Below are 16,224 nucleotides of genomic sequence, written 5' to 3'. Positions count from 1 at the left end.
AAAAAGAAAGAAAACCCTGGGGGCTTGGAACTCTTGAGCCAAGAGCAAGTACAGACACCCTACTTCTCTCATTCATCTTATATCTGGCCTCAGGGGCAAGAACTGCATTAGCCATGAAAGGTCCTTAAGAGAGTAGCTTCCTGAGAATCTATAGATCGCACCATTCACCTAGAATCTTACTCACTAAAACTTGAAAAAGGAAGGATAAGACCCTCTGAAATATAAAGAAGAAACATATTGGAAAAGGTAGGGAGTAAAGTCGGGGCATGGAAAGGATTAAGGGGGGAAACCACTGAGTTGCGTTGTAGGCTGCTCAGTTCGGCAAAATCTGAAGGGAAACAGCTGTTTTTAGACTGGGAGTAATTTCTTTGAGGGACTGAGGGAAGTGTTGATTCCCATGGCCTGGGGGCTTGCTGAAAGATGCCTTTCAAAGGAAATTGCCTGGGGCCGCAAATTATTGCTGGACGTCTAAGTAGGGGCTCTTTCGTCAGCGGAACTAGGGATGTTAGTGCTTTGGAAAAAGACCAGGGTAACTGGTTACCCATTGTAGAGACGTCCCTGGGCACACTGTTGATAGGGGCACCCTAGGGGCATCCCACTCCTGGGGATCCCCAGTTGCCAAAGGAAGGAGGGCGGGGCTGGAAGCTCTCGGGCTAGTGGGCACGCCCTTGCCCAGGCCTGCAGTGGCAGCTCCCGCCAGCTGGCCCCAGGCCCTGCCCGACTCCCCTCCCTCCACCCCAAGTCTAGGAGGGGTGGGCGCCGGGTCCCACTGCTGAGCCAGCTCGCTCCCTCTGCTCCACGCCCGAGCCGGGCTGGTGGAGCTCCCGGGGGAGAGGGTGGAAGGCACCACGAAGGCGCGGAGGGGGTGCGGCAGGCGGGGGGAGTGGGGAATGCGGCAGCCGGTCCCCCCCGCGCCCAGCCCAGCCCCCCGTCACCCCCCCTCCACCTCCAACCGAATGGTTTGCTCCGAGCGCCCTATTTAATCCCCGCGACTGCAGCAGCGCCGGCTCCCTCCCGGTCCCCGCCTCGGCCCCGGGCTCCTAAGCGGCTCGGGGGCGCCCTTTCGGTCAGTGGCGTCGTCTACCCCCCTCCCCAGCTCCAGCCCCCAGGGACCCAGGCTCGCCAGCGCCCTGCCAGGGAGCCGGCCGGGAAGCGCGATGGGGGCCCCTTCCGCCCTGCCCCTGCTCCTGCTTTTCGCCTGCTGCTGGGCGCCCGGCGGGGCCAACCTCTCCCAGGACGGTGAGTGAGGGAGGGGGCGGCGCCAGGGGAGGTGGGGAGGGGCCGGGGCGGGGGCTCCGACCGGCGGAGGGGGCGGAGGGAGCCCGTTGGCTTTGTTTGGAAGCGGGGGTTCGAGTCGCCAGCCGCTCCTGACACCCTGTGTCTGTCTCCGAGCATCCGTGTCTCTGTGGATCGTGGGGTGTGCTGCGTATGCCCCCTCCTTGTACACCGTCGAGTGTGTCTGCGTGTGAAGTCGCAGATTTGGGTCTGTTACAAGCCGCCCGGGGTCTGGTTGTGTTGCTGTCCGTGTGCGTCTGGGTGTGCGCGTCTGTGTTGGTGTCTGGCTGCGTTTCTGTGTCAGTATCTGTGTGTATGTCTGTGTCAGTGTGTGTTGGGGGCGGAGTGAGATTTGTCGCTGTTTCAGTCAGGGCGTGTGTCGGCTGTTTGTGTATGTATGTCTGGAGGGGTTGGGTAGCCAGTGCGGTCCCCTGAACTGCTGTATGCAAACATTCCTGCTCCCTCGACCGTCCCCCCACCCGCGGCGGAGCTCCAAGTGGGCACGGAAGGGGGCCTGGGTGAGGCTGTGGAGGGGGGCGTGGGCAAGGAAGTGGGGGGCTTCTCTCTGGAGCAAAACAACAACACTGGGCGGAGAGGGCCCCCGGATGGCAGTGTCCCTAACGGTGGCAGAAGCTGGGAAAAGAAACCCAGACGGGAGCGGAGGAGGGGGAGTAGCGGGAGGGAGATTGGGCAAAAGGAAGGCTGAAGATATTTGGGGAGGAGGATGCATGGAAAACCCAAAGCTTTCCTGGGCTGAGAATTGAATTTCCAAATTTGAGGTAAGGTGTCTCGCCTAGCCCCCTCTGCTTCAGTCGGGAACTCAAACCTTCTTGGGTTAGTCATGGGAGAGAAGTGAAATAAGAGAGTGGGGGGAGAACGGAGGCGGGGCCAGGGGTGAGGGGGCTAGGGGCCCCCCTCCCGCCCTGGACCGGGCTATGTAGGTCAGCGCTGTGGGGGCACCTCAGCTTTCTTAAAGGTTGCTGACGCTTACTGGGGTGGCAGGGGACAGTTTGTAGGGAGACCGGGAAGAGAGACACAGCTCAGAGCCTCAGGTCCCTGGAGGAGGGAGGGCAGGCGGTGAAGGGACTAAAGGAATGCATCCTCCAGTCTCCTCCGCCCCAGGCAGAGGCGGACTGGGCTGGGGGAGGGGCAGGGGGACCGGGACCTCTGCGGAGCCAAGGGATGTGGGGAGAGTGAGGGGGAGGGTGGTGGCCTATGCCCGGCCAGATGCCAACGAAAAACAGAAAGAACCGCAGGGGAGGAGAAAGGGGAGGCGGCTCCTGGGCGATGGACCCAGTGGCCAGCAGGGATGGGCACAGGGCGGGGCGGGGGTGGAGAGGGGAGGGGTTGAAACTCGGGAGGATGATGTAGAGAATTTCATCTGAAGGAAACAGGCGAAGAGCCAGGGTGCTGGAGGAATACTTGCTCCATCTCGCCTGACCTGCTCCCCAAGTCCTATCTCCATCATGAAGATGGAGCTTCTGGTGTTACGGGGACACTGGGCAGCTTGCAGGCTGGCTCCTTCTACTCTGTATCCACTCACACTCCCCAAGGGAGTTCCTACCCAAGTCACCACAGGGCAGAGGCCCCTTCTCTCCCCTATGTGGAACCCCCCCCTTCCCCTGGATGGCTGTAATGATGACCCTACTCACTGAGGAGGTGAAGAGAGTCCTGCAGGAGGGCAGGCTAAGTGCAAGGCAAAGGAGAGGTTGCTGGGTGCGGTGCACATACCCAAATAAGGACTCTCTACTAGGCCTTGACTTTCACCTGCAGCCCCTGGCCTTCCCATTCTGCTACCTGTGTTTAAGAGAGACAAGTGTGACCCAAAATGCCTCTGTTTGGCAATGGGAACTGATGGGGCAGGCTGGAACCTCAACAGAACGAAGTCATCCCAGAAAGCTGTCAGCTCTTCAACTCTAGGATATAAACAAACACTGGAGAAGAGAGTAATCTGTATATTAGCCAGGTCTGTCTTCACCAACTGCACTCTTCTTTCTTAGTCCTCAATCTGGGGGCTCAGCCCCTACTCAGGCTTAAGATTTAGAGGAAAAGAAATGATTTATCCTTATATATATATATATATACACCTCTCATAGCAGTGGCTTGAGGGAAGAGTGGAAGCCAATACATTTTGAATGGAGAATGTCTGGAGGAGGGATTGAGAATTCGGAGATGGTTTAGAAGATCTGTTCCCAAAAAGTCAATCAAGCATCATTGTCCTTCTAGAGCATTATCTGTCCTGACAGTGGACATATGTCTGGTTGTAATGTCTCAGGATGCACTGATGCACAAGAGACACAACCATGTACCATCTTCTATCCAAATTAATTCTACTTCCTAGCTTTGGGGTCAAAACAGGCCCACTCTGATGTGGGAAGCAGGTGTATAGATTTAATACCCCCAGGGTGGTGGTCCTGATGACCATTCTGGCCAGGCTCATACAGAAGGTGTGTCTAGGACCCCTGACTTGGGGTTCCTGAGGGCCCTTGGCAGGGAGCTCAGTGGCAGCACACAGCTCCCTGGAGTACAGCATACACTTTTTTAGATTTCATCAGACTGAACAGAGATTGAGAGGCTGGAGAAGGGCAAACAATTGTTATCTGAACCTGACCATTAGTGCCGTGGCTTGAAACTCAGGAATGGTTTAGACATTCTGAGTGAGCCACCTGCCCCTTCCTTCTCACATTTCTCCCCTAGTGTTGGCAGAAGTTGGCAGTTCCAGGTTTGGGGGATTACAAGGCCCGTGAACTTAATGTATCCTGTGGTCGTCTCTCTGGTGAGCTGTTCGACATTCAACATTGCGCCCAACCTCCCTTGGTTTTTCTTTTTCAAATTTTTTCCAGCACTCTGTGAGTTGATCTGGTACAGAAACAGACAGGTGGGCAGCTTCCCTTTCCTTCAGATCAAGATATAGCAGTTTAACCTTGGAGTGCACTGCCTCACACATGAACATCTTTCCCTTCCCAATGACCTTCTGTCCACTGCCGTCCATTCTGCAGCCCCCTGGCCAGCTGCCCAGTGTAGAGATCATGCCCAGTGTGCCGGAGAAGTCCAGCAGGCATCGCTCTAGAGCTGCCCACGGATCTGCTTGGCAGACCTACTGCACCCAGTTTCTTTTCCTGGTTGCAGCTGTAGCTGTTCTCATTCTGTTCTCTTCCCAGTTGCAGCTGGGAATCCTTGGGAAGGAGATGCTCTCCCTTCAGACGTGGCATTTTCTGGCACAGAGAAGCTTGAAGTATCAGAGAGACACTGGTATCATAGAGTTTAGTTAATTCCATACAGAACCAGTCTGTCTGATGTGGGACCCAAGCTGTACATATCAACTGCCTATTCCAGCAGTTACACCAAAGACTCTGTCCTGAGTTCTCCCTGGAGCTCAGCAGCACTGCTGGGCTCGGTAGTTCCGCTGGCACAGTGGTTTTCTCACTTTTATCTTTAAAGATGTGAAGGTTCTTTATCAAATAAATAAAACAGATCAAAGGAAAACTACTCTTTTTGAAACAGATAAATAAGACCTGAAACCCTCCTGCCCTTCTTCTTGACTTCCCCTATATTTCCCCTAATCCTTAAGGCACAGAGGTTCTGCTACATACAGTTTGAAATCCTCTACCCTAGACTGACAATAAATGAGACAGTTCACTATCCTTAGGGTCTTGTTCTCTCTCTTCCTCTCTCTCCTCGTCCAACTGAGCAAGAAAGGAGGTCCAAATCTAATTTCAACAGTGCCTTGTTGGAGACAGTCACTATTCACTTGAAGAATGACTCATAGTTCTGCAGCCATAAAATTCCACAGATGGCATCTTTTTGGTGTTCTGGTCACTCTGAAACAGCAGACCAGGTCGTTGTGCCATTGCTCTGAAAATTCTTAGATGTGATTGTGGTAACCCTTGCCATCGCTGCTTTCTTGGAGTCCAAATAATATGTACTGGAATCAAAAACTTCTTGTCCTTAGGTCACAAAAAATAACCTAAGGAAAAAACCCTCACAGTTATAATCGGAGAAATTAAACCCCGGGGGCTGAAGCTAGTCACATTCTTTGTTGTTTCCTACTCCAACAGAACCAAGTCAACAATCCCTTTTTTGTCATCTATTTCTCAGTAATGGAATTTTACTGAAGAATGGTAATCTAGGCTCCAGGTTTTCCATGAATGCAAGCTGTAGAATGCACCAATTCCTAACTGACTACTGAATGAAAAAGCCAGGGTATTAGAAAGTTTTGGTAATTATATCTTCTCCTTTCATCTTTTATGCTACAAGTTAACACTTCCCATTTCATCACTGGCTATAGGTCCATGCACTGGAACATTTTGTTTCCAAGATGAGGTCATGTCCTAGAGACCCATCCATAAACTCTGAGAATAGCAATCCTCATGAGAATGCTTATAAGAGATAAGAGAAAAACAAACCACTAGAAAAAAAAAAGCCTGGAAAAGCAAGCCATCAGAAAAAGATTCAGGTCCCTAAGAACTCAGTCAAATTAAGAGCAAATACTCCATGTAACTGAAAAATAGGGAAGACCAAGTCTGGGATCAAAGACCTGCCTCTTTCAGCAGTAGAGATGATTTTTTACCAGGTCAGAACCAGCTGGTGCTCAGGGATTTTACAACCCAAGTAGAAACCCAATCCAACCCTGTTCCCACAAGGAGATACATCCATTCTAGCACCGAGATAGGAGTCTTGAACACGTGAAACTGCTGAGATTTTTCTTTTTTACAAAATATAAGCTCATTAAAGCTATATATTCTTCACTGAAGCAACAGGCACTGAAAGAGAGAGCTATCTGTCCCTTTACCAAAATTTCCCTAAGTCTAAAGAAAGTGGCCAAATTTCCCAGCTAACACAAAGACCTCTAAGTCCTGAGGACAATGCCCTTTTTACAAGGCATAACCCATTATGCCTTTCCATGTATGATCAAGATTGGATTGTTCACATCAATCTGGGGTGCCTTAGAGCATTTGACTGATACATGCCATACCCTTTGCTTGTTGTTTACTCTTTAAATCCTGTCCCACTCTTTTGCGACCCCTTGGACTGTAGCCCACCAGGCTCCTCTGTCCATGGGATTTTCCAGGCAAGAGTACTGGAGTGGGTTGCCATTTCCTTCTCCGGGTCCCATACCATACCTAACTATAACACACATTTTGGCTTCCTTATGTCTGTTGTCTCTGAGGAGACACAGGCTTTGTGGCACTGTTTCCCACGTTAAAAGATACTCTTAATGTCATTCATAATTGGTTGCAGCAAATCAAAACTCTCCCCACCACCACTGGTTCTTATGTAGTTTCTATAATTACCTAGGCGTATGTTGACAAACTCAGTCCGGTGGCGGTCCTCACTTTTTTAGCACCATCTCTGGGTTGCATGTATGGTAGGTTCAAATAAAGTACTCGAGAAGGCCTTTGAGAGCAAATGATGGGTGTGGTGTGATCCTAGCAGAAGCCCTGATGTCTGCTCTTTCTCTTTGAATTGTTTGCGATCTGGCTGCCTTAACCCATGATCCTGGTTTTCCTGTTCTTTGTGGAACAAACCACAGGTGCTTTGAGCTCTCCATGGTGCTAGCCCCTGACAGGGACACTCCAGGCTCTTCTTGCTGCTCTCCGTGGTCCTGCTCCCCATCCAAATTCCTAATCTCTTTACTCTCCACAGTGCAGCCCTCAAAACAGACATGGGATTTCCCTCCTCCTACCACAAACACACACATGATCTTGGCTCTGACTCCTGACTGGCTCTACCAGCAAGAGGGGAACAAGACCAGATCTGGAGAGTCTCCATAACCACCTAATCGCCTATAGGAAGGGGACAGAAAACAAACAAACAAACAAATAATTCTGAGGTAGAAAAGTGTTGTTTGCAATGTTCAGGAGATGAGGGCCTACAGTGACCTCAAATGGCCTCAAAAGAACCGGATGTTTTGCCATACATGGACTCATAGATTTAAAACAGAACTACAAACAGTCGTGGCTTAGACTGAGACAGCATTGCTCATGGAGTTACCACATGTACACTATACATGTAGAATGCAAAATGAGTCCTACTCAGTTATGAGCACACACCTCTTAACACCACTCTGAGCCTGACAACCGACTCAAACTGTCCTGTCGTGATACTCATTGTCCCTTTCCCCTCGGCCTTAGCAGTAAACGTAAAGACAATATCTAGGTTGGCGCCTCAGAATAGATAATAGAAGAATGCAATATGGGAGAGGCATAGAAAATAAATACCAAATCCATGACTCGTGTTCCTCATCATTATAGCCATCTTGTATAGACTAAATGGCCTTAATGTAACCATCTTATCCCAGAGTCCAAGTCCTTGGCCATATCTCAGAAGATGCATCTTTAAACTGGACTCTGCTACTCTTTTGGGTGATCTGCCAATAAGCTGATGACGTCAAGTGCAGCAAGGAGCCAAGAATGCTCAGCCCCTGCCAGTCTGAGACTAGACAGCCTGTTCCTCCCATCACATCAGAGCTATACAAGCTTCTCTTCCCCTCAGTGATGGTTTTCCCCCTGTCAATTCTGCATAATAGTTCATATAATAGTTAACACTTATGAATGACCTATACAGAGTGAAGCTGGAGAGACAGGTTTCCAGAATTAATTTCCAGTACCCCCCTTCCATTTCCTTATTTGAAACAAGGAGAAATTTCATTCCTCAAGGACAGGTAATGGAAGTGATTTATCTCCATGAGTGAGCTTTCAAGAAGACAGAATTAGGGTTATGGTAACAGCTGGAGTATCTCGCATCTACTCATCTCCCTGAGCCCCCTGTTCTCATAAAGAGCAGACATGTTTCTGAAAGGATTCTAATGCAGAGATTCCAGATTTTTTTTCAATATGTGTATCATTCTTCTGTGTGAGCGCTTACCTCTGGAGTTCTTTAACCCTCTCATCTCACTCCATCTTTCTCCCAGAGATCTCCAGGAGAATGATAAGAAAGCTAAGTAACATAAAGAACTAAAATGTTATTTTCTCTCAGGATTCATTTTTCCTTACCCCAGCTAGACCTACACTAATTGTGTATTGATTGCTAATTATAAGCACCTTTGGCTCATTTACTTCCAGTTCAGGGTCAAGAAAGGTCAGACATATCACCTCACCCGAGGGGAAAAAAAAAAGAAATGAAGGCTGGTATCTCAGCCATTCATCTCTAAGCTAACCATTACTTAGCCCTCTACTTCCTTCATACAGCTGCAGATATCAGCAAGGCAGAATGGACAACTAGTCCTTCCAACACCAGGTTTTACTGGGAATATGCAGATCCTTGCTTCTTGCCTTCATTTTTTCTTCTGGGATCTAGCTCTTTACTTCCCATTTGGATTCTAGAATTCCAGCCAAAGCCTCAGAGTGAAAAAGCTTCGGAAGGTGAACTGGTTTATTGAGTCTCTAACTTAAATACCCAACCCTCCTTGGACACCCAGCAAGAGTCTAACAAAGACCTAGACGACAAGTTACTTGAGACTTAGCCTAGCCTAGGTCAGTCTTTGAAGAGCAAGGTTTTTTCATTATCATAAAATGAGAGGACTGTTTTACCATCTGCTCCTAATCATTTGTCCCTCTGCAAACGTAAACAAAGCATGAGACAACTGCACTCACTTGTTCTTACTAGTTCTTACGCTAGTTCTTAAGGATGAGATATTTCCAAACACATATTATATGTTTCCTCCACTCATCTCATCCTATAATCTCAACCAAATATAAAAACCACCATCACTAGCCCATGGGCCTCACACATTCTCATTTATCCTCAATTGGTGCTTCATGCCAACTCTCTTCTGGTTTCCAAACCCTGGAGTCCAGTGTCAGTGACAGATGGACTGAGCTCAGCCCTGGGGAGAAGAAGATTCTGGCCCTCTCCTGGGGAGTCTGAGCAGGATTCTGAATTCTGCTTTGAGGAGAATCTCTGAGTTTAAACCATATGGTTTGCTGGACAGACGTAAGGGGTTCTGATTAATAACAGGCTTGTGAAAAGGGCTCTGTATCTGGGTCATAAGAAAAGCTGTGTTTATAACAGAAAAAAAAAAAAAAAGGAAAACAGAGATACAAAGAGTGAAAACTAGTCATCGTGTGTGTGTTGAGGGACACGTGCTGAAGGGGAAAAAGAGAGCAACCAGGTTGAAATATATATGTATCTTGGGGAACAGAATAGAATGTACATCCACTTTAAAGATGAGACACTCAATGATAAAGAGAGGAGAACTTTGGGATGGCAGAATTAATGACCATTTCAGGGACTGTGATGTCCGTAGGCTTGAAGGAATGTATCTGTCTCACAAAAGAGGTAAATTCCCAGGAAGTCACAGAATAAGGCTAATTGAATAATGTGCCACTTGCTGCAAAATACATTTTTAGGTGAGAAAAATGAAGGGAAGAGACTAAATCTCAGCTGGGATTGGCAGAAGAGGGGGACCCAGAGCAGTGTGGGTGTGCAGAGCAGTTTTTTCTCCATGTGATGCTCCTAATCACTGCCCTGAACCTGTCATCCACACCCTGACTCTGATCACCCAGTGAAGAGAAACAGTAAAAACAAGTCAGTAAAATGAGAGCCGGCAGAGAGCCAGAATGCTCTCTTGCCTGACTTCTAACAAATTAAACTTTTCCACAGCATTGTCATCCCACCACACCAAGCCCTCAGCCTAAACTATCTACAGTGCGACATTAAGAGCAAAGGAGAATAAGATACAGCCTGTTAAGAAGGGAACTTATTCATCTGTTCAGACAGGTTTTGTGGCTCTGGACAATTGGGAGCCAGGCTTTGGCACCTGGATGAATATTCCTTAGGGAATCTGTTCTTTACTTCTCCCCAATGTTCCTGGGCTTTTCTGCCCATTCCCAGTTCCTGTTTTCTCATGGCTAAACATATTTTCCAACAAGTTAAACTTAATTACGCTTTCATTTACTCCACACTGACTCTGTTATGTTTCCTTTCCCAAGTATTTTCTTAAGATGGGGCAATTCTTTCCCAATTCTATTACAGACGTGTGAGAGCAATTACATACATTTAGAGAAAGGGTATGGACTTCCCTGGTGGCTCAGATGGTAAAGCGTCTGTCTAAAATGTGAGAGACCTGGGTTCGATCCCTGGGTTGGGAAGATTCCCTGGAGAAGGAAATGGCAACCCACTCCAGTACTCTTGCTTTGAAAACCCCATGGACAGAGGAGCTTGGGGCAAGCTACTATCCATGGGGTCGTAAAGAGTTGGGCACGACTAAGCGACTTCACATTCACTTTCAGAGAAAGGGTATAAAGTGCCTACACTTGGCTCAAGGGACATCTAAGAGTTCAAAATCTGGCCTCCTGACTCTCTGTTGCGTTAGAACGCAGACCCAGGTCATACTGTCCTGCTTTCTGAGGATGTGAACATGGTGGGAAGGGAACGAGGAGACGGGGGTGAAAGGATGCTTCTAAAATGTTTCAAGGTTGATTTCATGCCCGACCTTAGGGGCTCGCTTGAGAAATAAATGGTAAGAGTCAACCCCCTGCACAGAACCTGTGCTCCCAGCAGCTCTTACAAAGCCATCCGCTCTGCTGTGTCTCATCAACCCTACCCAGCCTCTTAGTACAGAACACTAGATGCTTGTCTGGAGCACATAGCCCAGTCCTGGAAGGCAGGAGCTAAGGCAAGGAAGGGGCTCTTTTGGGATTAGATCCCCTTCCTTTTTTGTCTCCCCACTGCAGTTCTCGCTACAACACTGTGTTGGCTCCAGAGGGGCTTGTTTGTGTTGGGGGCCAGCCCGGGGCTCCCTCCCAGTACTAATGCACTGAGAACACTGACTCAATAGCAAATCAAAGCAACAGCTGTCCCCACCTCCTTCTCTGCCACCCACTTCCCAGTCTCTGCTCCTCAGAATCTTAACTAAGTCTCTGAGGGCCCCCCCTCAGCCTACTGCAAGCCCACTTCTGCCTCCAGATTTTTTCTGTCACTAGCTCAAGAATAGGATAAGCTCCTCTGCGGCTTTCTCCCTTCTAGTCTCTGTCTCCCACATCACAATCAGGTTAGCATCCCCCAGCTCTCCACACAGATGCTAACACTCACACAGCCCACCCTCCTCATCACCCTTTTAATTCCTAAGGGCATGGAAGCGGCTTCAGTCCCATGGCCTCCTCTTTTGTAAGAATCTGCCAGGAAGATGGTGACATCTGTAGGGTGACATTATTCACACCTTCTGTTTCTTCATTTCACCCCAACTTCTCTAACCTGCCCAGCATTTAGCAGAGTTACTTCCCTGGAGGTCCAGTGTCCTAGGGTTCCTCACAGCAATGCAGAGGGAGATGGGAGGCAGGAAGAGTGGAAGTCACTGGAAGTAAAGTCACACTAAATGGTAACTTCACTTCCAAATTAGCTAGTGCACAGGACTGACAATGAGGACAGAAGACTGGGCATATGAACCCAGCTACCACTAACTGCCTATGTGACTATGCTGAGAAGTTTCTAAGCCTCTGTGAACCTTGGTTTTTCGTCTTTAAAACAGAAAGTGTGCACTAGACACTACTTGGGATTTTTATCAACTCTAAAAGAACCATAGTGAAAGCGAAAGTCGCTAAGAATCATAGTGAAAGTGAAAGTCACTCAGTTGTGTCTGACTGTTTGCATCTCTGTGGACTGTAAGCTGCCAGGCTCCTCTGTCCGTGGAGTTCTCCAGGCAAGAATACTGGAGTGGGTACCCATTCCCTTCTCTAGGAGGTCTTCCCAACCCAGGCATTGAATCTAGGTCCCCCGCATTGCAGGTGGATTCTTTACCATCTAAGCCACTAGGGAAACCTAAGAATCATAGACGGGAAAATATTTTGGGAAGAAAGAGGTGCAAGAAAAGAAGGTAAGGAATTATTGAACTTTGGTAGTGGAGTCAGAAAGGACATCAGTTACATTCTCGTCTGGAAGACTCAAAATGATCTTAGGAATAATCAACTCAGGCCAGTAGGGGTCAGTAGAAAATGACCAGAACATGAGAATTGATTGCAGGGCTTTAGCAAACAGATATAGTTACTCACGGCATCTTAAATGTGGGTTTTTTTAAAAAACACTTGGATATGAGAAAACATTTGGGATAACTGTTTTTTGTTTGTTTGTTTGTTTTTTAGTGAAAAGAGGGTTAACACCACAATGTGCTTTTTGTTTTGACCTCAACTTCACACCCTCTGCAGGCAAGCTAGTCAACTAGCCAACCACCCTAAAGATCCCCTCCTCCTCATTCAGCCTGGAAAAGCTAAGTGCCACACCATTCCAAGGCCAGGAAACAAAAGCCTTTCATTTCTAACATCCTTGGATGCAACCAAAAGGTGTCTGCCAGCCTACAGTAATAAACCTGTTTGAGCCCAGATTCGTCCCTTCCAAACCTAAGTCTCTTGGTTCACCTAACAGAATAAGATCCCTCATTCTATAAAGATCCCTTGCTCTCTTGGCTACACTTTACCAAGCTACTGTGGCTAATCAGTATGTTAGAGACTCCGTACAGGGAAGGTGCTCTTCCCTACCCTATTCACCATCCAGTTTGACTTATATCCTGTATGCCCCCCCATCCCCCCTCTCCCCACCCCAGGGAGAGTAAAGCAGTGCCCAAAGGGTAGTGACTTCTTTGGGCTAAGAGGCTGTTGGGAGCCAGAGAGAAAGTAGATAAACAAGACTCCAGAAGGGAAAGTCAGAAAACAATAGAAATAACAGAGGGAAGGAAGGAACACTGAGAAGCTAAGGTCTCAGCAGGCCAGCCAGAGAGAGGGTGGCGGGGGCAGTGAGCTGGAGAGGAGGTCGATCAGGAGGCAGGCAGCTGAAGCGTGACTGAGCTCTGAGGCTCTGAAGTGGATGTGAGCTGGAGCATACCTGAGCTGAGTGAGGAGATCCATTAGGGGATCATGTTGTCTGTGAGGGGACAGGAGCCTGCCCTGAGGAGCCACAGGAAGGGAAGGAAGTACACCTGAAAAAACAGACAAGCCGTGATGACAAAGTAACGCTTACCTCTATGGCCCCAGCTTTCTTTCATCTGACTGCTCTGTCATATTGGGAATAGAAGCGAACTGGGGACTTGGGGAAGACAAAGTTAAAAAGGAATGTAGAGCAGGAAGTGAGAGAGAACATTTTGACACTCATGCCCTCAGAGTCTTCGACTAGGAAATTACACAGTGCCTTCTGCAGAAGTAACGGAATTCCTGGCAACCCAAGAGCAAGCGTGAAAAATGATGTTTACAGAGAGTTCTTTGTGATCAGGATGTTATGGTCTAAAGCTACGTAGGTCAAAGTAACTCCCTTCCCAAATCTTGGAGTTATGGATTAAATTGGGCCTCAGATGAGATTGGTCCACTTTCTTCCAAATTCAGAAGGAGACATTCACTATTAAAGAAAAATATGGCTCTGGGCATAAGGAAAGGATGCAGGCACTGAGTTCTAGTTCTGAGCTTGTCATGGCCACTCCCTTCAGAAATATCTGTAAGAATCCACTACAGAGCTAGGGTCAGGGAAGAATCAAGAGTGAGATCACCTGGCCGGGGAGCCCAGCAATGGGGGTGGGGAAACCCTTCTAAAAGTGGGTCCCTTCAGCATTCTGGGCCACAGCCCCCAGGGTGTTTTTCCCTTGGAGATAACACTCCTCCACCCACCTGCCATGGTAGTCGTGAGGAATAACAAGTAGGCTGGGATGAAGAATATTTTTAACTCTGGAGTTAGAGAAATGCTGAATCATCACCATCACCATCACCATCACCATTAACTCCTACGCAAGGAGCTGGCGTTCTCTATAATCTGGGAAGTGGAGCTCTGGACCCAAGCACTGCAAGGCCAGCAATGGTTATGCAGGGGAGCTCTGTTCCCTTGTCTCACTGTCCCAAATGTGCACCTGTGACTTTATATATGGCCCTAAGGCCCATGCAGTGTGGATTCCCAAAACAGACAGGGCAGAGAAAATACATCAACCAAGCAATAAACTTTAAGCACATAAACTTCCCTACTATCATCACTTAAATTGGAAACATAATACATTTTTATTCATTTCAGTTACTCATGTATTTATTCAATAAATATTTATTGAGTACTTACTATGGGTAAGGCCCTGTACTATGGGTGAAAGACAAAATCACAGGTGTCAATGTATGCTTTAAAAGGCACATTAGTACGTCTCCAGTTTCCACCTCTGCTTCTCTTAATATGAACAATCATTCAGAAGGAATCAGAGTGAAAGGGCTACTTAGTCCTTTAAAATGCTGGGAGTCCTGAAGATACTGGAACTCATGGGTAAATAGGCCAAGCATTAAGAAAAGCCCCAGACAACTGAGAGCAAACAAGAAGGCAATCTTAGTTCATAGCCTAGAGCTAGAGTGCCATGAAAATGTGAGGGGATTCTGTTTTAACCAGACACATCTATTGCTTGCTTAACTGAAGAATCACCCCAGCTCTCTGAGGTGAGCCCCCAAAGGTATAGATGAAGATGCACTAAGGAATCCAATTGAAAATATAACTCAGTGGGTATAAATCATACCAACACCACAAGCTCCCACTTCCAACTTGCTACACTGTTAATTTTTCTTGTATTGCAGGTGACTGTTGTGAATACTGTTTAGGTGAACAAACCTTGGCTAGCAATGCAGGAATGCATCTTTCCAACTATACCTTCTGCCCCCCACCACACACACAAAGCACATGCTTCTACAAAGGGAGGCAGTGTAGTGAAGATGTGCAAAAAAATGTCTGGGCTTTGTGGTCAGAGATATCTAAATTTAAAGGCTGCCCTATCTCAGTACTTATTGGATCTATCATATGGAAAAGTTACTTAAATTTTCTGAGTCTTAGTTAACTCATCCTTAACATATGCATAATAATATCTATTAAAGGGTTGTTTACGCTTCTCTGGTGGCTCAGGCAGTAAAGAATCTGCCTGCAAAGCGGGAGACCTGGGTTCGGTCCCTAGGTCAGGAAGATCCCCTAGAGGAGGAAACGGCAACCCTCTCCAGTATTCTTGCCTGGAAAATACCATGGACAGAGGAGCCTGGCAGGCTACAATCCATGGAGTCCCAAAGAGTTGGACACGATTGAGAGACTAACACATACACACAGGTTATTTTGGAATAATGAAAACAGAGCACTTGGCTTGGATAATGACACATATAAGGTAATCAATAAATAGAGATTCCACCCCCCCCCCCCCCCCACCATCTTGTAACCTTCTAGAGCTTCAGCCTCTGGAATATCTACCATCTTCCTTGGTTCATTTCTTCCTAGCCTGTTTAATTTGCTCTTTCCTCTTCATGGACTTATGTTGAACCTAGTTACCCCAACTGAAGGTGTTCAGCATCTTTGATTCATTCATTAAGGAAATATTTATTAAGCACCTTCTAAGTGCAATATGCTCTAATAGGGCTGGTACCAAATATAGAGATGAATCAGATAACAACACTACCTGAAGAATTATTATAATTTAGGAGGGAAGCCAAACTTTTAGCTCAAAGTAAAGATTGATGCATAATTTAAGAAAAGCAGATAAAATGTTGTAACAACAACAACAAAATCAGAAATGATTTCCACCTGAGGCAATCAGGGAAGCCTTCTTAAAGGAAGTGCCACAAATAGGCTTCTAAGGATGTTTAGAGCTTAGATGTGTGCAGATGGGTGAAGGGCATTATCAGCAGAGTGACTATGGGAACGTGAACTTTGCTGTAAAGCAAAGGGTTTACAGAAAGAATTCCAAATAGCATCACATGTCTGGGATATGGGCTGAGTGAAGTAAAGAAGAGACAAAGCTGAAAGGCACATTGGCATCAGACCACAGGATCTTGTGGATGTTATGTGCAGACGATGGGATGTCAGTGGAGGTTTCTAAGCAGGGAAACAACATGACGTATATGACTGAAGCTCTCTCTGTTGTCAGTTTTCCTATGTGAGTAACCTGGGCCTCCCCTTTCTAATGGGCTTATGGTCTCAAAGTCTACATTTCCTTCCAGTGACCCTGCCTGAAGAGAACTGTCA

The 16,224-nt window shown here is 47.5% G+C and overlaps 1 protein-coding gene across 1 annotated transcript in view; it reads left to right on the top strand.

The window, feature by feature from the left end:
* Window positions 1–1,023: 1,023 nt before the first annotated feature.
* CADM3 (cell adhesion molecule 3) overlaps window positions 1,024–16,224 on the top strand; it is a 30,300-nt gene continuing 15,099 nt past the window's right edge. The window contains exon 1 of the mRNA XM_052637358.1: window positions 1,024–1,239. Within this exon, the coding sequence (XP_052493318.1) occupies window positions 1,158–1,239 (82 nt within the window). The 5' untranslated portion in view covers window positions 1,024–1,157. The remainder of the gene's footprint in view (window positions 1,240–16,224) is intronic.

The sequence above is a fragment of the Budorcas taxicolor genome, chromosome 3, assembly GCF_023091745.1.
Source record: "Budorcas taxicolor isolate Tak-1 chromosome 3, Takin1.1, whole genome shotgun sequence".
In the NCBI taxonomy this organism is placed as follows: domain Eukaryota; kingdom Metazoa; phylum Chordata; class Mammalia; order Artiodactyla; family Bovidae; genus Budorcas; species Budorcas taxicolor.
The sequence above is the reverse complement of the archived record's forward strand: the minus strand, read 5'-3'. Positions and strand labels throughout refer to the sequence as shown.